Genomic DNA, 25,666 nt, shown 5'->3' with positions numbered 1-25,666 from the left:
AGTTACAACTTGAAATTAATTTTAGAAAAAGCAAAATGAGTTGCCAGAGCAGCTAAATTAGTAAAGAAGCAGAATGTAAACAAAAACATAACAAGTTATGTTTATGAAGGTGTGACAAAATAGGGAGATAATTGCAAGTTTTAAAAAAACAGACATATGATAGCTCTTAAAATAAGCATGCCCAGCTGAAGCAGAGGGATTGTAAACCTGGCAAATGTACAACAATCGATACAGGAACCAATGATATTGTTATATCACATGGACCAACGGAAGTGTCTCAAAGCAGTCATAGTCACAGGAAGCAGAGAAGAAATATGTAACCCTGCAGCGCAAACTCAAGTGCATTGTACTTATTTATACATTTGTTATCAGGAAAGTGAGACGGTCTGAAGACGCTTTCCAGACATGAGACCAATGAGAAGATAATATTTTGCAATAAGATGAAATGCAAAAAAATAAACATGCTGATAATGACAATAATAAAAACTAGTGTACAAGCACAACACTGTAATAGATATATTTACGACACAAAATAATACATACAATTGACGACACAAAATAATACATACATATTGATAAGATATTTCTGTTTTTTGCCAATAGAAAATTAATATTACAAAATGAAGAATGATGTAAAGGAAAGTGGAAAACCAAATGATTTATTTATTTGTTTATTTTTGTATTGCCATTTGATTATGCAGTGATACACTCTGGCATGTAAGCAGATGTAGAAAGAAGGATGAGAAGACAAACTCTTAAACAAGAAACAAAATGTCCAGTTACAGACACCATACACACCTTGTAAATAAATAGCATGAATGGCACGAGAGACCTAGGAAGAATTGTTACATGAAGGCATGAAGGGATGTGTGCTGAATACTGCTTAGGGGTTAAATAGCTAGTGGTTAAAGGAAATGAGAGAGAGGGGATTAGCTGATGTGAAACAGAGTCTTAATTTAAGGCAATGATTTTGTTGTGTAATCATGGGGAGCTACATCTAGTGTCAGATTAGAAAATAGTGTTGGCAGGGCGATGAACCAATAAATCAGTCATGACACTAAGTGGATTACTTGTTATGTTTCTTCCATAATTTTCTATGGTACATGAGTGAGGTGGGTGATTTTATGTCCAGCATGGTTTTGTTTTAGTATTCTAATGCTTTTTTGGAAAATGATCTTTTGGCAATTGCTATAGTGCAGGACGGCCTAATAAGGAATTAATTATTGGTATTTTTGATGGAGAACGCTGTCTTTCTGTATTGGAGGAAATGTTTAAGTGGGGGCCGTGGGGGCCATTCAGCAGTTTATATGTGCTGAAGAGAAAGGAAGCTTTACTTTCCATTCTGAGATGGGTGCATTTTTTTAGGAGTAGGGTAATAGTATAAGTGTCTAATCAGTTTCTTCCACAGGTTTCAGTTCCTTTTCCAATATTGTTCGAGTAATGTACAATGGAAGAGAAGTCAAATGTCAGTATTTCAAAATTTTCCTTACTCAGAAAATATTTGTGTTAAGTAATATTTACCTTATGTGTAGTTTTTTTTAAGAATAATTGTAACATATATGTAAAATTGTCTAAAACACTAAATTAGTCAATAGCATGCAGAATGTTAAACGTGTGAATTGACAGCAACATCCCAGAATATGAATATGTGCATTTGTTGTGAATATGTTTGTACTTTATATTTTCTCCTAGGGTCAGATGTATTATAGACCTGACATGAGTGTATTCATATATGATTGTGATTCATTTGATGTCAAGCACATTTAATAAAAAATAGCACATTTGATTGAAAACTCATTTGATCTAAATCGGAAATGACTGAATCTGCTTTGACTGAAAACTATGTAAGTCTATAGAAAATGACTGATGGTTTGGGATCATAGGAATTATAATACAAATTAGTGATGATCATTCTTAGTGTCTGCATCGACTTTAAATGATGCATCTCTGTACATACATGGAGATGCATCCATTAAAGTGCATAGGTCCAACTTGTGCATTCCATAAATAGATCTTACCGAGGATACATTTTAATAGTTATCCTCAATGGCACAATCACGGGGAAAACAATGTTTCTTAATTGTTATTTTAGGAAAAGGAGCATTAACTGATGAAAGAAACATTCACAGATGGGGCAAAATATTGTTCGGCAGTCCATCGTCCACATATTGTGTTGATAAGGTAATTTTTTAGTAAACAAATCACTTCAAGGAGTACAATGCTACAACATTTACGGGACTCTAGACAGTTACTGACAGTAAACATTTTTTTGTGCAAAACCATAGAAATAAACCTCTTTCTTAAACTTGAAAACAAATGCCCTACAAAGTTAAACATGCAGTGTTCTCTACTATTTAACTTACCTGTAAAACCTTGCTTGCACACACAGCTGGAAGATTCTGTTGTGTTATTTTGTGTACAAGTTGCATTCACTGAGCATACATTTGTACAGCCATCAGTTTGAGCTTCGAAGAAACAAAAAACAAAAAGGACAAATGAATAGGGTTGACTTGAGAAAAATTAAAAGATCATATTAACACAAAATAAAAATAAATAATGGATTGCAGACTTAGATATTTCAGATTTAATAAAGATAGAATTAGAGTGCCCCCGTTTTTGCATATTGCTAGGGAATCAGTAAGATATCACTGCTAGCTTTATTTGAGGAAAATCACTATGCTTGGTAGCAGGATAGCATTATTTCATGATTCAGAGATAAAAAAGACCTTCAGCAAGAAAAGTCTCATTGGCGCCTCATTATCTTACCTTTGAATTCAGTATTAGCGTAGTTAGAACTAACTGCTAGTTTCCCACTACTAACTCACACAATGCTGCTCACAGACAAATAGTCATACACTCATATGTGTGGTTGAGGTATTAACATTTAACCTTGCTGTTTCTTTGAGAGTACAAGTTTCATCAGGAATGTTTCTACTTTCTTAAAGAAGAAATCCAGTCTCAGCTCCATGTGGTTCACTATATTTGAAAACATACATTATAATTCTAGAAAAATAATAAAAAAGTGTAGTCTGAATATAATAAGCTCAATAGTTAACAACAGACATATATTATTTACCTGTAACTGAAGGTGATGAGCAGTAAAAGCTTCCTTGTGTGTTAAAACAAACTGTACCGGTAGGACAAGGGGAAGCTAAACATTCATTTATATCAGCACAGACAGTTCCATTTCCTGCAGAAAACAAATGGGAAAATGTAAATAACCAAATAAAGAATATTACCTGAGCAAACATAAACACATGTATGTTTAAACATGCACACACATGTATATGCATGTCCAAATACAGATACACAGACATACATGCTCACACAGACACACAGATATATTTATCTATAACTATATATATATATATATATATATATATATATATATATATATATATATATAAATGTACTCACACACACAAACACACACACACACACACACACACATATATATATATATATATATATATATATATATATATATATATATACACACACACACACAAACACACACACACACACACACACACACACACACACACACATGCGCACATGCGTTAATGAACTGTATTGTGATTTTATGTAAAAGTTGTTTGTATGAATGTTGGATTGGGCAACTTACACTTGGTTAACTAAGGTAAGTGGTTTGTGGTAGTATTGGGAGATTGTGTAAAAGTGGATTTGTGTTTTACATCCATGGTAAAGGATAGGTACGGAGATAGATTTAATGTGTGTGTGTGTGAATTATGGTTACCATCAGGTAAGGTGATAGATTTAATGTTGTGAGGGTGAGGGCGTGTATATGTGGGGTTTATATATTAACACCGAAGTCTTAAAACTTCGAATGTTATAATATCGAACCATTTCAATCGAAAGACTATAACACTGAACACTCAGAATAGCAAATTTTTCCCTGGGAAAAAATTTGCTGTTCTGACAAACATACACACAACACAAGCACACCAAAATAAATAATCCACACACATACACTTCACAAAACCCTACACTAAACCATACATACACTACTAGCTATCCACTTACCTTAACCCAACCCTAACCCTAAGGTCTTTAAGTACTGCACTCTCACCTTACCCGCTCCCTAACCCTAAGTTCCCTAACTATCACACCTATCACACACTCACCTTACCTGCTCCCTAACCCTAAGGTCCCTATCATACACTCACCTTACCTGCTCCCTAACCCTAAGGTCCCTATCGCACACTCACCTTATCCACTCCCTAACCCTAAGGTCCCTATCGCACACTCACCTTACCCTCTCCCTAACCCTAAGGTCCCTAACTATCACACACTCACCTTAACCTGATATCTTCACACACTTACCTTAACCCAGTCCGCAACCTTTGCTCCACAGTCGAGGAAATAGTGAATCTGCAGAAATGGCCCACCGAATACTTTCCCTAGGAAAAGATTAGATATTCTGCAGCTTCACTATTTTCAGCGTTCGGTGCATAGGGTTCGATATTATAATATTCAAAGTTTTAAAACTTCGATGTTATAATATAGACCCGTATATGTGTATGCATATGCATTTGTGTGTTTGTGTGTGTGTATGTGTGTATATGTGTGTGTGCATGTCCCAGCTGTCTTATAAAATGGTAGTGTTAAGGAAAGTTTATTTTTTAAGGTAAGGTGCACAGTTAAGATTAGAGCCAAGAGTTACATACAATTGCTACATAATCCTATTCCTAACATTATAAAAGTCTCCAGCAGAAAATCTTAACAGATGATATTTCTTATGAAACGAAGGTGCCATTCATTGTTGGCATACTTCTGACTGGACATTTGGCTTCTTGATCCACTTTCTCTCAGTTTTGTCATTATAATATAAAGACAAGTACATGTTTAGCAGACATGTACTGTTTAATAGTGCTAGTACTCTCCACAATGCAAATGTCTTTGTCACTTTTCCCTTGTTATTAGACTTTTTATTACTTGCAGATTTTCTAAATGTGGCTATACTGGTTTTATTGACTTCAAAATCCACCATAAGCTTTGCCTTCTAAGTGCGTGAGTCATTTGTATTCTTGGTGTTTGAATGTCATCCATGGTGATATTTTTGTCTTGACTGGTTCCTTCATGGCTTCTGGTGAGAGGCAGCTGGGAAAATCAACATTTCCTGCCAGCTTGTAAATAGGCTGAGACAACAAAATGGAATGCTATAGTGGGAATTGAGTCTACTACAAGTGCCTGTGTACCATTATCTCATGACACACTTTCCTGTTACTACTCACTCATGCGGGCAAGTTTTCTAATTTCCACCACCAAAATTCCTGTGCACTACCACTATCATAACTATCCGTCCAATAATCCTGACCCTAACCCAAAAAACAGCTCCTGATCACTGTCTAAACCTAAAATCCCCATCCCCTTCTTAACAGAGGTGACACAGAACTACACAAACCACACACACACACACACACACACACACACACACACACACACACACACACACACACACACACACACACACACACACTAGAAAAAACTTCAGGGTTTCAGGTAAAACTGGATTTTTGCCACAATGAAATACTAAAGTACACAACTGGTAATCCATCCCCATGGTAAGACTGTAAGACACACACAGATAAAACAAAAATAAACTTTCATATGCTACAATGTTTTGAGAAGTGTTTTAATATGTGAGAGCATGTTATTTTTATTTTATTTTATCTTATCTGTAGATTTCAATAAACCTTACTGTGGTTCTTGATTGCAGAGGGTGTGTTTTTAGATTCTAACAATTGCAGCTATGCAGGGAACATAACTGATTGCATGAAAGAAGTGGAAGCAATTTGCGGCCTACAAAAACATATTCATATAATGCAGTTTTATTGATTTTGTTATCAAAGTGGGCTGATTTTAATAACTATGGTTTTGTGAAGTTTCTTTCTTAGTCATGCCTTTCTCACAAACTCAGTGTAGCATTTATGGCAGACTCATTTGCCTTACTTCGAACAGGATATTCCATTTATTTTTTTATTTACAAGATACAAGAAACCTTGCTTTCTATTGGTATCTATTATCTATTAATTTAATTCTTCAAGTTTTGTGAAAGGTTTTAATTTTTAATTTTTTTCTTTACCCAATACCACAATCTTCATGGAGACTTTGTGGTCTCTTCTTATCAAAAGTCACAAATGATTTACAATCTAATTCAGTTTTATATACTGGTTTATACTACCCAAGAAATTTCATATAAAAATTTCAGAAATTAAAATAATCACAAATAATGTTTAAAATGAGCTGTTTGTTATGAAATTTTCACTCTGCATTTTTCTAATTGTTTTGCATAAGACACAAAACGTCCAAAAAGCAAAATGTGTAATAAACTAAGAAGGGGACTGCTTTCTGTAGTATGACTGATTTGAATGAAATTCCAGTACAATATACGTCTGCAGTAATGTTTTAATCCGTAAGGCTCTTCTTGCTTAAAGCTAGTTGCTGCTACTATCAGTAAAATGATATAGTGTACTACGGTTTCTATAGCCTGCATGGTCTTAAGGACCTCAGGTTTTTCTTCCAAATTCACAGACACTAATCACAGGCTTCCATTGTTTGAATTACATTTTCTCCACCACTGTTGTCATAGAAGACTAGATGCTTTCTCTTTTTGTAAGATTTCACAGCATCTTCTCCATTGACATGACCTGTCAGCTTCTATATTAAAAATATATTTTGTGAATCCTAGATACAATGATATTCTTAATGTTACACTGAAACAACACTCCTTTTCACAGCAGACAATGTGCATGTTCACTCATGTGCTTCTCCTTTTTAAAACACTATCAGAAAATATTTCAGGATGCATAAGCATTTAATACACAAAATATTTTAAAATCACATATTACTAACTGCTAAATTAATTTATGGTTTATACACTTAGGATTTTGTAAGCAATGGATTTCTTTGCCCTGTATAAACTATTCAGCAGTATAAGTCAGGGAAAACATATCCCACCACTTTCACAATTCAATAATTGCCACTGATTTACAAAACATTTTGACAAACAGTGCTACACTGTTTATGTGTCATAATAACTTATTGAACACTATTGTCTTGTAACTTCTACCCCTTTCTAACACCTTACAAATATCTCCTTGAACTCTGTAAGACTTTCCATTGCAACAGAATCAAATAACCATAAAACTAAACACATGTGAACCATCTGTAGAGTATGGAACACCTGCATATTAACAAATCACTGCATTTTATTCCCTGGATGCTCTGGGGTTATGCAGACTCGTATGCAAGGATACTTAGAAGGTCCAACCACTATGCATTCTTCATGTGTACTATAAGATATTTTGTGACATTTTTTTTTTTTTTTGCTTTACACTAGTCATTATAATAAAACAGTTGTTATTCTACTATCATGACACAATTCTTTCCATGAATTTGCTTTGTATAATGTTTTCAATTTCCAGGAAAATATAAATTCTAACTCTGTTTTTAGAGCATTGCATTCTTTCACATCCTAATTTTAACTGAATTTATCATGCTTTTTATACTAACCTCAACTGTTTTTAAAGACAAAATAAATGATTAAATTAATGTATATGAGATTTTGTCTCTTACAAAAATGAGAGTATTTCTACAAAGAAGCAGAATAAATCTAAGCATGTGCTCCAACTATTATGAAATTTAAAGGAAAAGATACATCAAAAATCTGCTTTGGATGTATTGTTTAAGAAGAGAAGTATCCCTTTTTTTAAAGCAACATATTTAGTGTACATTCTTATTTAATATGGCACATTGAGGTTCAGACCAATTCTAGTCTGAAAAAGTAAACAAGATAAAATGTTTTCACAATATTTACTTTTATGTCTGGAATTTTTCTCTTACCTGTAAATCCTGGATTGCATGAACAGTTGTAACTCCCTCGCAGATCAGTTGCAGTACAAGTTGCATTTGGAGAGCAGGGAGAATTCAGGCACCCATTGTATGAAGCTACAAAGAGAAGCAGAAGGTAATAGTAGTTAACAAAAGAAAACAATCCAAATGATTGCAGTTAGAAAGTTTTAAATAACATAACCTTCTCTGTACTGCAGCAGCTGCCACATCGTGGTCTCTTGTATCAAATTTCATATATATATATATATATATATATATATATATATATATATATAGATTTATATCTTATGATACTTTTTGGCACTTTGTGTCTAGTATATGAATTATATGTATAAATCAGCTTTGTCAATTGTTGACATATGTATATGTATATAATAACTCTTGTCAATTTCATTAACACCTGTTGCACTACTTAACCTGTATACTTTGCTTTCTCTAAATTGTTTAATGCCTTTAACTATGTACAACATTAAGTAGTAGAGCTTTTATCCCAGACCCTCCACTTAAAATGGGTTCCTGATCCAGTGGACTTTCCCAGTCAACAAATGTCAATAAATAAATAAACAAATAAATATAGATATATATATATATATATATATATATATATATATATATATATATATATATATATATATATATATCCCTATTATAATCGCAAAACACATTTTTTGTGTGCCATGACTTTTGTTAAAATTAATCAATGGTTGCAGTGCATGAGTTATATTACAGCCGCAACAGCTCAACTATAATATAATTATGAGAGTCATCTTTTTTCTCTGCTGTTGTGTGACCATGGAGTTAATGATCTGAAAAGAGACATTCACATTTGTGATCATTTTAGTTCCGATCTGATTTTTTTTCTTAGCTGAGTGTAAAATATATATATATATATATATATATATATATATATATATATATATATATATATATATATATATATATATATATATATATATATATATATATATATATATATATACACATATATGCACAGAGAGGCAGATGTACATATAAAATATATCTGGATAAATTCAGTCATCTTAATCAAAGTGAACAGAGCATTCATCTAGAATATTAATATGTTTTAAAGCTCTTTTAGCATGATTGATGTACCTGACACCAGGCTAAAAGAGAATTATACATTTATCTGCTTAGCTCTTCTGTTTATAATTTGACCAGATAAATCCTAATGGCTAAGATATTACCAGAGACACAGTTTAGTAGCAGAAATATTTATGTAGCATATTTTTTTTTGTAACCCTACCTTAACATTTACAAGACTGTGTAGAATATGCAAAGACATGGGAAAGGGTGCATATGTGCCATTCTTTCAAATATTCCAAGAATCAAAAAGGTTTAGAACCATAAATGCAGCAACCTACATATAAGATAGTACTACCTAAACAGCTCCATTAAGATCCCAGTGCTAGTAGCGAACTGTCTGCTTACAAGGGATCTAGTGTCTCCTGCCAGAGGCCTGTTAGACAACTATGATTTCATGCTATCCTGACATCATAGCTATCATCTTCTTAGTGCAAGAATCAGGAACAAAGCCAAAAATAATGGGGGACAACTGTCTTAAATTAGAGAGTTATTTTCCTTATATGCTTAGAAAGTCACTAGAATAAAAGTTTTTGCATTCGCACGTGTATTTTGAAGGATATGAAGATGGCAGTTGAAGCAGAGGGTAAGGTTATGAGTTGTAGTTCCTGTCGTACAGGGTTTGACTCCCTCAGCCCTCATTTGCCTACATAGTGACTTTGAGCAAATAATTTAACCAGACATTGCTTATGGGTTGCTCCTGAAAAAAGACAGTGTGCCCACTGGGCCTACCTGTTTAACAGATGTGTATTATTGTATTTTCACTGATTGCAATCCTTAATAATTTTGCCATAAAACCACAAATTTTGTGAATAACAGCCCGAAAACAGGGAAAGTTGAGATGTTCTACAGCAGCAAAGCCATCTTATAGCTAACCTATGCAGTACTTAAAAGGCACAGAACTACAGAGTGAATATAAAATGAAAGAAATTTATGGCAGTGTGCTTAGTACTCAAAAGTCAAGTCTTATTTTAAAAAAGTTACTTTTTTACTTATCTGCCATATTTACTGATCTCATTTTGTTAATCTGTAGTGAACTGACCAAATTCATTGTGTAGGTGATATAATAAAGATTATAGAGAAGCTGGATGAAATCTTCAAACATTTGTTGATCTTTTTGCAGGATTCTGTGGGACACATTATTATGCATGCCAGGTGTAATGTAATACAAAACATTTATATACATAAGAACTTCTCTCAGTTTCTATTCAGTTTTGTATTTCCCTAGGTGCATGTTGTTTGCATCCATGGAGATTATTTAAACTTTGCAAAGGAAGAAATTGCGAATTTACTGATGATTAAGGTATCACTACTTTAAGTGCTGTAAGCAGGATATACTGGACATTTCTTCCTCAGTATGGAAAGGTGTCGTCAGCACTGCAGGAAGAATTAGGGTGTATAAGTGCCACATATCAGGTATGGAAGCAGTACCCCTTCACCTTCTTAGTGAAGCATTACATAAATTGCAATAGACAGTTCTTTAGATAATGAAGAAAACTGTATATTTGATTCTAGATGATATAATCATCCTTTGGGGGGATACTCATCCTTTGGAGGGTTGCCAGCTGGCTCATGGACAGAACCCACACTGTGAAAGTAGCAGACTCCAAATCTGACTTCAGACCAGTGACAAGTGGAGTACCACAGGGTTCAGTCCTGGGTCCTCTCCTGCCTGGTATCTACTTCTCTGAAGTACATGCTAACACAGAAGGTCTTTGGCTAACAAAGTTTCTGATGACTGCAAACTAGGAGACATAATTGAAACTCCTAACGATGTGGACATCCTACAAAAAGGCCTCACTGAGACAGATGCCTGGTGTCAAAGCCATGGCCTGAAGCTCAATGCCAATAAGTGTATTGTCATCCCCTTTGGTAAAAACTCTGTACCCATGAATTACCACATAAGTGGTAGTCTACTTAATGCCGAAAAGTGTGATAAGAGGCCTTGGGACACAGGTGGACAGTAATCTCTCCTTTGATAGTCACATCGCCACAGTAGTCAGGAAATCCTTCTACGTGGCTCACCTCATCACAAAAGGTTTCTCATCCAGAAAAAAAGAGGTCATTGTTCCCCTCTACTCATCAGTCATTAGACCCATTATAGAGCACAATGCCCCTTTTGGTATGTACCTCACAAGACATCTACAACAACTGGAAAAGCCACAAAAATACCTCACAAAGAGGATTACTGGCCTCAAACAGATGCCCTACGCAGACTGTCTCAAAAAACTCCAGCTTTACTTTGTCGCATATCGCCTACTCAGAGGCATCTCTGCCTAACATACAAAGCTATGTTAAACCCAGAGCTGTTGGACATGCTCCACTTAAAGAAATCCCAATCCCTCCGAGCTACATGCTCTAGGGACCTAAACCTTGTCACCACAATAAACAGAACATGCTGGAGGGATAGAATCCTGTCCCAGAGACTTCCCATACTCTGGAACAGACTACCTATCTATGTCAAACAGAGCTCCTCATTAGCACTCTTCAAGAAAAATCTTGATGATTGGATGGGAAATAGGAAATTCACCCCAGGGATCACGTCTGTGGCTCTGCTCAACAGGGGCACAGGAAAATAATTTTCTTGGGTGGCAAAAGCCAGGGTACCTTTATGGCTAGGCTTATATTGGCCCTAGGCCTAATAGCCTAGTACCTACCTATGAATCTATGAACTTATGACTCTAGACTTGAGGAATTTTTGAACTGCATTAATAATTCCACTGATTTTTTTTTATAACTTTGCTGTGTATAAGCCCTTTGAATCTATCTGTTTCTTGGATGTGGAACTAATAGTAGACTATGCTAACAGCTGTTTTGCTTCTAACCTTCTTAGGAAATCTACCTAGTTCAATTGCCTCCTGCATTATGATAGCTATCACCCATTATACCAAAAAAGAGCCATTGTAAAAGGGCAGTTGGTGAAACTGGCTAGGATGGTTTCCTGTATAGTAATGTTTATACAAGAAGGTGAAGAATTAATGTTAATGCTATTAAATAGGGGTTATCCCCATGGTTTTCATAGAGGGTATTTTTAGAGAAGTTCATCAAAAAAGAATGAACGACTTTTATAAGCCACTTGTAGGTTCTTGTAGTGAAGAGATTACCACTTGTGACAAAACAACATGAGTTTCAACAAAGGGTATATTATTACCTACAATTTAGATACAAAACCCATAAAAGATAATAAGAAACAACTGGAAAGTGTTGGATCTTGGTGGGATAGACATGGAAAGATTTGGTTTGGAACCTATAGTTAGCTTTAGACAGGATTGTAATATGAAGAATTATCTGGAGACACAAAAAGATTTTACAAATAACACAGAGAGTAGAAAAGGAAAGGGAGAATGTGGCAGGTGTTCTCAATGCCCATCCATTATGGAGGGGGAATTTGTCATGGTAAAGGGATTTGGAAAAATTAAATGTCAGAGGAGGTACAACTAAGACAATTGGAAGGTAGTACACATCGCCTTATGTAGGAAATGCTCTTCCTTCTATATTGGTAAGACTGAGAGAGCACTAAAATAAAGAATCTATGAGCACCTAAGAGACATTGAAAAAAATGATTCTAGTAATGCCCTGTGGAAACATATATAAAGAAATGAAGGGCAGACATTTTGTTTTATTATTGAAGTACTGGATGAGGATCCTGGGGGGCACGGAAGATAAAACTGGAATGCAAAGAATTTGAGTGGCAACTAAGGACCAAGGCTACAGGGCCCTGTGGGTTATGTGAGTTTATATATCTTTCCTGTTGCCTAACAATGAAGACAATTAATTATTAGATTATTAATTTTTATGCAACTATTTATATACACACTGTCTAAACTAATAAATAATTTTATCTAGTTTTACATACCAAATATGTTAAAAAATAATGTTTTTAAAACAATGGTTTTAACTTGATGGTGACTTTTATCTACCAGCAGTACCAACTGTAAGGAATTCCTTACTTGTATTTAAAATTAGAATGATAAATTATTTGGAAAAAGAACAGTAATATTTCTCTTAAATGAATGGTAGTAATTATGTACTTTATTATGTTAATGAGGGTGCCTCCTCGATGTTTATATATGAGGTTAAGTACGTAGGAAGTTTTATCACTCTGAGGAAGTCCCAAGATATTGTAGGGATGAATGTGTTAAGTGGAGTTATGCATGTTTAATTAATGTTCTATCTTTTATCAATCTTCATCAGTGTGGTTCCTGGTTTACATGTGACTTATTGCATGGTTTTACGGCATTGGTCACACTGTTGGACATGATTCCTTTCTGTTTGATTGCTGGTTATATCTGATGTTATGCTTTTTTATCAGTGTTGATGATTGAATTTACACTATTTTGTATGAAGTTGCACTAACATAAACTGTCCTTTCCCTGGGTACAACAGTATCAATGTTAGCTATATTAAGTAAGGGAGTTCAACAAGTTAAAAGGTTCCTATAAAAGCAGCATGGAAACTTTACCATTTAAAACAATAAAACCAAGATTCAGATGTGACCAGAGACTGCTGGTTTTCAAACGCAAGGGCAAATCTTACTCCTACTTTTCATATATATGACTAGGAACCTACAATAAAGATGGATGACTAGTTTTAATGTTAATTTATGTCAAAATACTGTACATACATGAATAAATATTCATTCCATGCCATTATTAAATATGTTTTATTCACAGGGTATTCCATAAAGAGTTGCATGATACATTTGATAAACGCATAGTCAGAGCCATATCTTGCTCATCTAGCACCTTGTGCCATTCCTCAGTCTGGCACTCCTCACATTTATATTGCAACTCCTTTTAAATTGCAACATAACATAATAACAAAAAAGGTTCTACATACCTTTTAGGCACTCCTAACTTAAGGAGCAAGCCAGGTCCATCATTCCTACACTGTCCCTCTCAACTTTCAGATAAGACGCATACAAAACCCATCCTACTAGAACAGTGAACAAAAAAAAAAAAAAAAAAACTCGTTTCCCTTTCTGCTTCTAAAAATTGCATTTGTATCGAGTGGCTTGTTACAAGTTATTATGCATCAGACAATGCACTGAAGTGATTCACTTGTGTCTCCTAACTGCAAAAACAGTGCACAGTCAGCATTCAGAATGCTGGTACAGAAATGAATGCCAGTAGTGCACCAGTGGCTGACTGATCACCCCACCTTCAGACATCCACTCAAAAGACACCTTCATCAACACTTTGACTACAAGTGCTTTTCCACTGGACACATGACCTAACCCCTCCTCACTTGTATCACTTCTACTTTGGTCCACTGTTCTCAGCTGCTGGCCCCCTCTCATATTTACTATTAAAATTAATTCACATTTGATTTTGTACTCCCCTAGTATTATTTACATATTATATCAATTGTCTATGGGTTATCTACCTTCCACAATTACTCTATTTGCAAATTTGTTCTTTTTTCTTTTCTTTCTGGTTCTCTTCACCTGGACTATGCCTGAAATTGACCTATAGTTACTGAGTAACCAAAATAAAATAAATAAATACAATAAATATCTCCAAATAACTTACACACACAATTACTGCCCTCTTCACCTGGGTCTGATTGCTGCAGCGATTATACAAACAACTGCTTAAATGGTAATGTTTATAATTTAAATATACCGTAGCATATTTCACCACATCAAAAGATACATGTTTGGGTTTCCTTGTGCAGAAGCATAAAGGGGTAGGGTGAAGACGGTCTATATTAGTTCATTGACAGCTTAGGTTGTCGAATCTGTAATGATCGACACCTAAGCGTCAAACTTGCAAAATCCCGAATGACCGTTTAAGTGAATTATTCCCTCTGGAAAGAATTAAGTGGGCCATCCACGAACAAAATTATCTTTTCAACCTAAATAAAGTGGGGGCTTCGTCCCCCACACCCCTCAATGTGAGGGGCTGTGCCTCCCACCTCCTCCTAACTAAATATACCAACTCCGAGATTGCTCCACATTGCCAAAAGGGCAAATCCCCGATATCGGCTAAGTGACTTCTTTCCCAAGGAAAGAATTTGCTGAAATGACCGTTCAAGATTTTGCAAGTTCGACGCTTAGATGTCAATCATTACAGATTTGACAACCTAAGCTGTCGATGAACTAATATAGACCATCTTCACCCTACCCCACTATGCTTCTGCACAAGGAAACCCAAACATGTATCTTTTGATGTGGTGAAATATGCTACGGTATATTTAAATTATATACATTACCATTTAAGCAGTTGTTTGTATAATCGCTGCAGCAATCAGAAAACAGTAAACATGATGAATCACAGAAGCATGATGAATTTGCTGGTTTGCACAAATCTGATCTCACATTACAACAAAGAGGTTTATTTCCCTGTGAACATCCTGAACTTGGACCTGAGGGTAAAGATAAAATTTATGATAAAATTATTTAAAATGAAAGACTAGACTATAACACAACCTAAAACTTAAAATATTTTATATGACATGACATTTGTAAACTATGTAAAACATTTTGATATTCTCTTATACATGGGAATGAAGCAGAAATAAATAAATGTCACTTTAAACATGTACAAAACTAACAAATTAAGTAGCAGGATGCAAACACTTTAGTAGTTTCACCTTCTCTAAATGGATTAAAGATGTCCGCCTGAAGTAGAGGAGAAACTGCTACAAATTTACAAAAAATGCTTTACAAATTCCTAAAGACAGACAAGCAAGCAAATGCTATGATAAACAGCTTAGTCTGAAACTATCAAAATATGCTGGCAGTGATTGGTAACTACAATCCCTAAAATTTAAACAAACGTTTTAAAAAATATTCCCTTCAAGTGTTGAGAACACTGAGATTCTTTGCCATCAGGGCTCCCTATGTCTTCACTGGAAAAGCAGGTTCCCCAGAATATGTGGTGATGTTAGTTGATAAACACCTCATAAAAGTCTGAACATCTATAAAGTCTGTAACAGACCGTACTCCATCTGGTAGCTTGGTTATCAGGGTGATGCAGTGATCAAACACATGCAGATACAACAGGAATGATAAAAGGCAATGCCACTTAATAAACTCAAAGACAGTCTGCTGTTTGATAAGATTAAGGGCAAATGCAATGCCAAAATCCTACGCAGTCATCTTAGATGATTTAGTGATTAGATGAATAGATGTGGAGTTTGTCAAACAAGAGAAGGAAAGAATAACTGTTAAGTATTTTGCAAGACCAGAATAAGATTTATGTCACGGGCATTTATAAGTCTATAGGGCACAAAGGATGGTCCTGACTTTAACATACTTAATGTGTGAGAGTGATGTAGAACATTCCACACTGTGAGAGGTGCAGAGTGAAATGGCTGATCTCCTGCTTACAGATCTGAAACAAAAATGGCCCATGTACATTGTAACAATCTACCATCACCTAAGAACTCAATAAAATGTAATGAAATGTCAGTACTCAAAATGCCGAGTGCTAATAACCTGAAAAAAGACTGAAAACCTGTAGAAGATTTTTTTTGTAGGGATGCAATCCACCTCTGCACTCCCATGTGGGGGGGCAAGCCATATCACCCCTCGCTGAACTTATAGATATATATATATATATATATATATATATATATATATATATGTGTGTGTGTGTGTGTGTGTGTGTGTGTATAACAACTCTGAGATCACCACACCTCAGAGAAAATGGAATATTCTGAGAAATTGCATCTCAGACTTAGTTTATGTAAGTCCATTCTTTTAGTCATTCATACTCTGTGTTTTGGGACTCACTGTAGCGGGTCCTAACATTTCAAATGGTTACTGGAAAATGACTTTTTTTCCCAGTGCCATTTTTAAGTAAAATAAAACTGGTGGGTATTTTAGTTCGATATCCAAAGATTGAAAAATGTGATTATGGCTTACCCTGATGTGTCAATACTATACAAGGAAATGGGAAACCTTGAGGTTTTTTTATTACCTTGAGGATCTTAAGAGTTTACCACCAATAGATTCATAGGCTCATAGGTCATACTAGACTAAAGACCACTAGGGCAGTTTAAGGTGGAGTAGATAGAACCCTCTGCTGCTATTGAAGCAAATAACTCCAGATACTTATTCAGTTGGTGAGATGAAGTTACTTTATATATACAGAGTGGGTAATGTCATACATTCAATTACAGGCAAACAATTCCTGCTTTATCAGAATATTAACACAAGAGTAATAAAGGTTTTTGCTGTGGCTCTATTAATATACATACTTCTAGGCTCATTGGGAATGCCAAGGTGCCCTATTGCCCATTAATTTGAGCACAACACTCCTGAATGTACATAATTGACAAACATGTAACTCAACAACTGAGGGTACAGAAGTTCATTGCTGACAGGAATGAAGGACTTAATAGCCTGAATCTCTCTAACTGACTAAAAGTATTGCCTCATTCATCTACCAAAGTATAGTATCCTGAGTGGTGAAGTATTTCTTGCATTACAATCCATGACAGATGATGTCCTATTTGAAACTTTGTGTCTGAAAGTAATGTATTTTTATCTATTGTAGTTAAACTTGAGTAGCTTATTTGGAGAGTGCAACCCTAACAATTGTCTTTGATGCAAACCTTGTAATTCTTATTTTGTGTGTTTTTGAACAGCAGTGCACTAATTGCATATTCATACTGTGCACCATGTTCAAACATTTACATCAGAGCATTAAAGGTCCATGGTTTTGCATGGAATGCCACAATGATCACCAGGGCTTAACAGATAGCTCTCAATCTCTTAGTGTAATACATTTGGACAAAAGCCAACATAATAGTGGGACAATGACCCACAAATAGGAACTGATTTGACACAATTGCTGTTTAGAAATGTGCTACAATAACAGGGGGTTTGTGTGACGATACATTTTCAGAAATATTTGAAGTCTGAAACTCAAATGTATGTAATTATTGCATCACATCAGTCCTGAGATCATCATCCCAGAGATATGGCAGAAAACCACAATTTTAAGAAGGAACATACCAAACAAAATATAAGGCTGAAATTTGGACATTCTGCAAAAATCTGAATAGTTGAGAGGTCTGATATCTAAGTATATGGTCCAAACACAGTAGAAGACAGTGGATATATTGCAGAGTATTGTGAAATCCCATTCCTGGCATTTTGTACTGAAGTTGTGTAAATTATATGTAAGGGTACATGGACTGCCATGTAAAATAAACACTGAGGTAAGTGTGTGTATTGAATAGGGACACACAGATGAATTGTAGGAATGAATACAGGGAAAGAGGACAGGTGAAACAATCTAATGTACAGAAGATGAGGGCATGTCAATGGAAGACAGTAGGGACTGCATAGTGAAAATATGTATAATGTGACTGTCACATAAGGTGACATAACAATGGGGAAGCTGTCTGTGTGAGGTAATTATCCTTGCATGAACAGTGCACAGGACAACTATCAGGGATGTTGCGTAAAACTGGAGTAGGGTGCATATTGTGAAGCAGTGCAAACTGATTTGCCTGAATATGAGTGTAGTGTCAGCAGAGGTTTCCAGCAAGCGTAACACAGATAAAAGCTCATGGACAACATTAAAAGAAGAATCATGGACAATATCAGAATAATACCACCAGTAATCCCATGTCTCTAACATAACATATTTAATTGTGAGTGATCAGAGATTATTCTGCACAAACACACTTGTACAACATTTATGACATGTCCAAACTCAATGAGGGTAATGATGCACACTGTCCAGGCACCATAACATCTGCCAGAGGTGTTAGGATGGACATTGCTATACCTGTGTATGACATTATGATCAATGTAGGCTAGTTGACTGGTGTGCATGGCATATATATATATATATATATATATATATATATATATATATATACACATATATATATATATATATATATATATATATATATATATATATATATATATATATATATATGGATCCCTATCACATAGGCCATATGATCGACTTTCATTTGGTCGACAGTTCATTTGGTCGACAAGCAGTTTTATGTCACATTGTCATGAATGTTACCCATGCCATTAACGTGCAGACATGCATCGGGTGTAACAACTTGACTGGGGTTCCACACCATCTGAATGTAATGCTTATGCCAGAAAAAGAATACCTCGGTATGGCCAATAAGATGTGTGGCAGCTCATTGTGACAAAGGTGGTACACTTCAGTTACACATCACTGGAACATGTGTAGGGAGGTACATGAAGAAGGGTGCATTGTACTCAGTTATTGGTGTGATGAAGGCTGGGAACTGTGGAGGTATTCTGGCTTGTGATGTGGATGTCCTTCACATACTCAGTAGTTGTGTTACTTACAAGGAAGTAGTCAACACTGTAACCAGATGCTGGTGAACATTCCATGTACCATGTACTCAAGGACACAGTTCACATACCAACTCGTCTGATTATATTGTGTGATGTCTACATTATAGTTGAGTTGTATGTTTGTTTTCCTGATGTAACAAATCCCACCATTTTTTGTGTCATCGCAGGTGTTGTCATGGCTGTGGCAGCAATCTTTGTTGTGTGTTGATACTGTCCCCATTATATTAATATCACAGGTAGAGTCAATGATTGCCTACAGTCTGTTGTCCTTTAGACAGCTGTTTGGACACAGGATGTGTTTGTCATCTATGATATCCATCACTTAAATAACAGACAGGAAAGGGCTTAGCACACAGCCATGATGTACAGACCTGATTACTTGACCTGAGGTATAGATCACTTCACACATGTCAACATATTTAGATGCCACATCTGTGATACAGTGCTCTATCCACTTGGTGATATAGGTGTATATGGCCACATCTGACAGTACTGAGTGTATATCTCAGTGTGGATTTTTGTCAAATGCCTTGGGCTTGTCAAGTCTAAAAGGATGATAGTGTTGTCATCATGCATGCCCTCGATGACCTCTATGAGGACATCTAACAGATGTAACAAACATGATGTAGCATTAACAACTCTCACTGGCCTGTTGCACACAGCTGAGACATCAATAGTGTCGATTTTGAAACGCTCCATGATGACATGTTTTTCTACCTCACAGATGGGGAGAGTCAGGATGTGACTGTACATGCATGCATAGCGTGCTGTTCCCCCAACTCAGATGAATTGATGTTGATGTACACCCTTCTATAGCAGCATAGTCTGTATGGAAGGTGTGCTGAAGTATGTATTTAACTATGTCAGGAATGTATGTAATGAGTCACATCATAAGTGATCTGTGATGTTGTCACAGCCAATTGATTCTGTATGATAGGCCTGGATAAAAGTAAGACAGTCCATACTGGCTAGCCTCAATTGGCCTAGGGTTTGAACACAATCCCCCCATGCAGTTATCATGGAGAAACTCTCCCAGCTGGGGATTAAACCTTACATCACTAGATGGGTAAAGAATTGTCTCACTGACAGAACACATATTGTGAAAGTTGGTGAATCAACCTGTACCAGTAGAGATGCCACCACTGGCATACCTGAGAGATCTACACTTGGCTCTTTACTGTTTGAACTCTATTTCTCAACAGTTCAGGCTAATGTATACAGCCTTTGGTTTACCGTGTTTTCTGATTCTTGCATACTGGGTGCAATCACTGGGTCCACCTATGATAATAACATACTACAGGAGTGGCTAATATGGACAACTGATTGGTGACAAAGCCACATAGTCTAAATGCAAAATTGTGTTTTTATTGGCTGTCTATAAAGTGGAATTCCCTGCTAATTACAGCACTGACAATAGTCCCGCTATGTTGAAATCCAGTGATGCAAGCACTGAAAACACACATACATATTAATCTGAACTATGGCCACCAATTGTCCACACTAGTATTGAAAGCATATGCTGTATACATCATAAGTCATGACAATGGATTACAATCTCAGGAGTATATTACACAATATACTCGAACCTCATCAGAACACTAATATAGAGTATAGTGCTCTCTTTTGCATGTACCTCACCTGGCAGATGCAGCAGCAGCTGGAGAGACCACAGGGGTTACTCACCAGGAAAACACTGTGCCTACAAACAATGCCATGATGTATGTGGATAGACTGAAATCCATGTCACTGTAATCTGTATCATATAGGATGAGGTGACTCACACACACACACACACACACACACACACACACACACACACACACACACACACACAAACAAACACACACACACACCAGCTGACCACAGTACCCATTTAAGTACATTTGTCCAATTGTGACAGCTGCATGAAATGGATGTGCAGGCATATGCAAATATCAAAATAGTGTTAATCCATAGGATTGGAGTGCGAACTGTAGGATACACACTTCTGTTCTTTTGGTTAGACACACACACACACACACACACACACACACACACACACACACACACACACACACACACACACACACACACACACACACACACACACACACACACACACACACATACACAGTTGACTGCAGTGAGAACAGAACTCCTACCTACGTACACAGATTACAGAACTCAGTACTTTACACAAGAACCTCTATACAAGTCTGACCTTTACTTGGCTGCAGGTCAACTTATAGCGGATGACATGTGCAAGGCATGTTGGAGAGTGATGTTAGGAGGCCTGCATAGGTTTATAGCTTCAAAGATTCATAGTAAGTTGATACACTAATGGCCCTAGGCATTTACAAGCCTAACTATGTAAAAACATAAGTACTCTTATTGAGCATATTTAGATGGTAGCTGTTAGCATTTTTGTGATCAGCATTTGATGCCCCTCTCCATGAGAGAAATTGGTGCCACCTCAGGGGTGAATTTATAATCACCCATACAGTTGAGAAGGTTACTCTTCAATAGAGTCATTAAGGAACACTGCTTCACATGCAATGGGAGCCTAATACAGAGGAGTGGCAATCACTGGATGATATGTCTGTCTCCCTAGTATGTTCTGTTTATGTCACAGGCTAGGTTGAGATCCCTGGAGCAAGTTATTCTTGTGCGATCTGATTTGCAGATGTCCAACATTTCCAGTTAGGCAGGGTCCGAGACTACTCTGTAGGCCAGGCATAGGTCACCTGTCAGCAGTCTGCATGATACTGTGACAAGTCTTTCAGTCTTTTCATGTATGTCAAGTTTTGGATGCCCTGGATTCTCCCAGTCACCAGCCTCTGTGTTTTTTTTTAGCCACTGCCAGTGTCTGGTGAGGTACAGGCAGAAGGGAGCATTGCACTCAATTAGTGGTCTGATAAGAGTTGAGTACAGCAGAACTATGACCTCCCTGGTCTTGGATGTGACGCCCTTATTTATGAGGTGTGCAATGAAGAATGCATGCCTCATCACTATTGCACAATGACTGAAGTGTAGATTCTTATTAACATGTGTTCATAAGTTTTGCAACACTGTGTCTGTGCTTACAAGGGTGCTATGCATATCATAATTACCAGGGGTACTTTATTGCCAAAGGGAACAATTAGGCATTTTATGCTTTAAGGTCCATGAGTCTGGCATCAATCATTTGCCTGTATTAGCCCTTTTTGTAATACATTAACATCATTGGTGGACTCAATATTAGTGCACCCAGTTGAGAGTCATCTGCAAACTTGGTAAGCCACAGGCCATCTACCTTTCCCTGGACTTCAGAAAAATAGTTTCCAAACAGTTGAGGGCCCAGCACAGATCCTTATGGTATTCCACTGGTATGTAGTCTAGTGGTGGAGGCACACTCCCCAACTTTGACAGTGTGCATTCTGTCTGTGAGCCAGTTTCTATCCATCTAGTAATGTATGGGTTAATCACCAGAGAGTTTCTCTGTTATACCAGAGTGTGGGATAGTGTCAAAAGCCTTAGATAAATCAACATAAGCGGTATGTCCTGTTGTCCCTCATCCAGGTGTTTGGAGTCATTATCAGTGGTTTAATAATCCAGCTCAAACCTTGACAGAAGAAAAGTGGGTCAGGTCAAGTGTGTGGAAGTCACCTATGTTGCTGTGGATATGGCCCATGATGATTCATTTCATAGCATTGCAGCTAAGGCTGTTTAGGCTTATGGTCAGTAGTTACGCATTGGTGTGTATTGCATATCATACAACATATTAATTTATGTGGTGTAGTTGATATATGTGTGAAAAGAATATTGAGACACCAGGGTTGCATTGCTTGGTGGGAGGCAACACATGGCTGTATTGTAAATATGTGAATTACTGTTAGACAGAAGTCATCAGTTTGTTATGTTTCCACATGAAATTTCATGTTATAATCAGGAAATGGCCAGCAAACAGCACTAATACATAATAATATTTAGTTTTCCATAGGTAATGAGCAGCGGGTTTGCTTGGCAATTGACAAAGAGTCTGCACATGCAAGATACACACTGCCATTCATTTTCTCTGCACGTAGTTATGCAGTGCACACACGAGACCTGAATCATTATACTCTGAGATTTTGCATTGAGTATATGAAACACAACTGCTACTTAACTGACTCTGTGGCAACAGGTGTAAAAGCATTGAAACATTTCTTTTTCAGCCCAGATGATATTGGGTTCGAATCCATGTGTATGTAATCTTTTAAAAACACTATAATGCAGTGACGTCATTACCTCGTTATAGTGCATGTGTTGCTGTATGGTGGCTTAGCACAGTGGGCTTAAACAAAGGTAACTGCAGCATTGTGCTGCCACTCACCATCACTTGACATTGCTGCATGATGCCAGACTCTGCCCAAACATAGAGGCAAAAAAGTGACGGGATCCATTACTTTTTTTGCTACTTATGTGTGTTGTGTGTGAATATATATTGTTACCAGACTTTAGGTGTTATAATGGGGGTAGATATGAAAATGGGGAACAAGCGGGGAAAGAAAAAAGGGAAAGCAATACAGGAATATGCAATAGGAACGTTGGAAAGAACCATAGCTATCCATTTCTTCACCAGTAAAAACTAATCATGTGTGCAGAATATTTGCTTAATTTGGACTGTCTCATCCAGATAAAAGGGTGACAACAATATAATCATGCTATATTTCCAACTTCGATAAAATGGTTGAACAGAACCACAGCAGTGGAATCAAATCAGGTCACATTTATTGAATCAAAAAATGATAAGTGCTTTCCCAAACAGCTTGCTTCTTTAGGCTAATAATCCCATTCGTCCTAAATCATTTTATATACCCACTAATTAATGACATCATAATTAAAACAATTAATCAATATAGAATCATGACAAAAACCGTAAAGAAGCAAGAACATCTTCTTCATATTGCACAATATAAAAGATCATCTCAGCAACCTCCTAGCTTTCAACTTGGGTATAATAGAAACAACTTCATTCAAGCCCTTACCCTTATGTGCACTTAATTTAAAAATCCATTTCAACTCATTATCTTCAATAACATTTACTATGTCACCCATCCTGGGTCCATCTTGAATGACCGACAGAACCAGGAACTTAAACTCATGCCCAGCCCCTTGATACAACATATGTTTAGCTACTGCACTATACATTTCTCCTTTCCTGGCACAGTATAGATGGTCTCTAATACATTCTCTGAGTCTTCAGTTCATTTTGCCTATGTAAAATAAACCACAAAGGTTCCAATAAGTATAATATACAAGATTTCTGGTATTACAGTCCACCTTAACTCTAATGTTATACCTAACTCCTGGATCAGGATGTATAAAAAAAGTTGATGTATCGACATAATTACAAAAGTTACATTCACCACAGGTTTTAGTCCCATATTGTGGGTTTTACCATTTTACCATTACCATAGCTAATTTACCATTAGCTCATTTACCAGTGTCTCACCTGTTAAGCCCTTAAAGCAAAACACAAAACCAAACATATTAGTCATAGGTGGTTCCATCGTGAGACATACAGATGTCCCTCTCACTAGGCTGGATAAGGAGAAGGTCATCATCAGCTGTCTGTCAGGTGCCAGGATCTGCCATATAACATATGTACTCAAGTCAGTATCTGTCAGCCTGGGATGACTCGATCGACAGACCTCGATGTTTTGCCAGAGATAGTCTTCATCTGTCACCATGTTGATTTCAGCTATTGGCTAAGGTTCTTGCCACCTACATAGTGCCTTTTTTAGGCAGTGTCTCAAAGACAAAATTCCCATGTAAAAACTTAATCTAAAAATAACCTCAAGGTTATGCTGCTAAATGCTAGAGTCTTAACACGAAACTACACTCACAAGAAGCAACTCTCACCTTGGAAGACAGACATTTGTGCAGTCACAGAAACTGGTTGAAGGCTGTGCAAAGCACCCCAACCATACTGGACTACACCTCCTTTCACATGTTCAGACAACAATCTGAAGGTGTGAAAACTAAAGGAGCGGAGACGATATATTGATATTCATTAAAGATAAATACACCTCAGGATTGGTTAAACAGTATGACTCCCTGGAGATACTTCAGGTCCAATTAACTGTTGGTAAGACACCTATTCAAGTCATTGCCAGCTACAGGAGCCCCTGCATGAACCAGGACACCCACTTTGCTTATTTGGATCTACTTGAAACTACCAAATACATCCGAGCACCATGGTTTTGGGTGACTTTAACTACCCATCCGTTGAATGGGTAAATTACTTTTGCTCTACCTCACTTGCCCAAAGGTTCCTTGACTTTAACTCCAATGCCCTGGGCCAGCTGATTGACACCTACACAAGGGGTACCAACATGCTGGATCTGGTACTTACCAATATAGAGAACCACTGTAGCACCCCCA

The 25,666-nt window shown here is 36.6% G+C and overlaps 1 protein-coding gene across 1 annotated transcript in view; it reads right to left on the bottom strand.

The window, feature by feature from the left end:
• LOC122801342 (fibrillin-2-like) overlaps positions 1 to 25,666 on the bottom strand; it is a 662,974-nt gene that overhangs the window by 300,748 nt on the left and 336,560 nt on the right. Inside the window, exons 42-44 of the mRNA XM_044070882.1 lie at positions 7,867 to 7,971; positions 3,077 to 3,190; positions 2,364 to 2,465 (exon numbers count right to left, since the gene is read on the bottom strand). Of these exons, the coding sequence (XP_043926817.1) occupies positions 2,364 to 2,465; positions 3,077 to 3,190; positions 7,867 to 7,971 (321 nt within the window). The remainder of the gene's footprint in view (positions 1 to 2,363; positions 2,466 to 3,076; positions 3,191 to 7,866; positions 7,972 to 25,666) is intronic.

Source organism: Protopterus annectens, chromosome 4.part1 (assembly GCF_019279795.1).
Source record: "Protopterus annectens isolate FY-2018-M chromosome 4.part1, PAN1.0, whole genome shotgun sequence".
Lineage (NCBI taxonomy): Eukaryota > Metazoa > Chordata > Ceratodontiformes > Protopteridae > Protopterus > Protopterus annectens.
The sequence above is the reverse complement of the archived record's forward strand: the minus strand, read 5'-3'. Positions and strand labels throughout refer to the sequence as shown.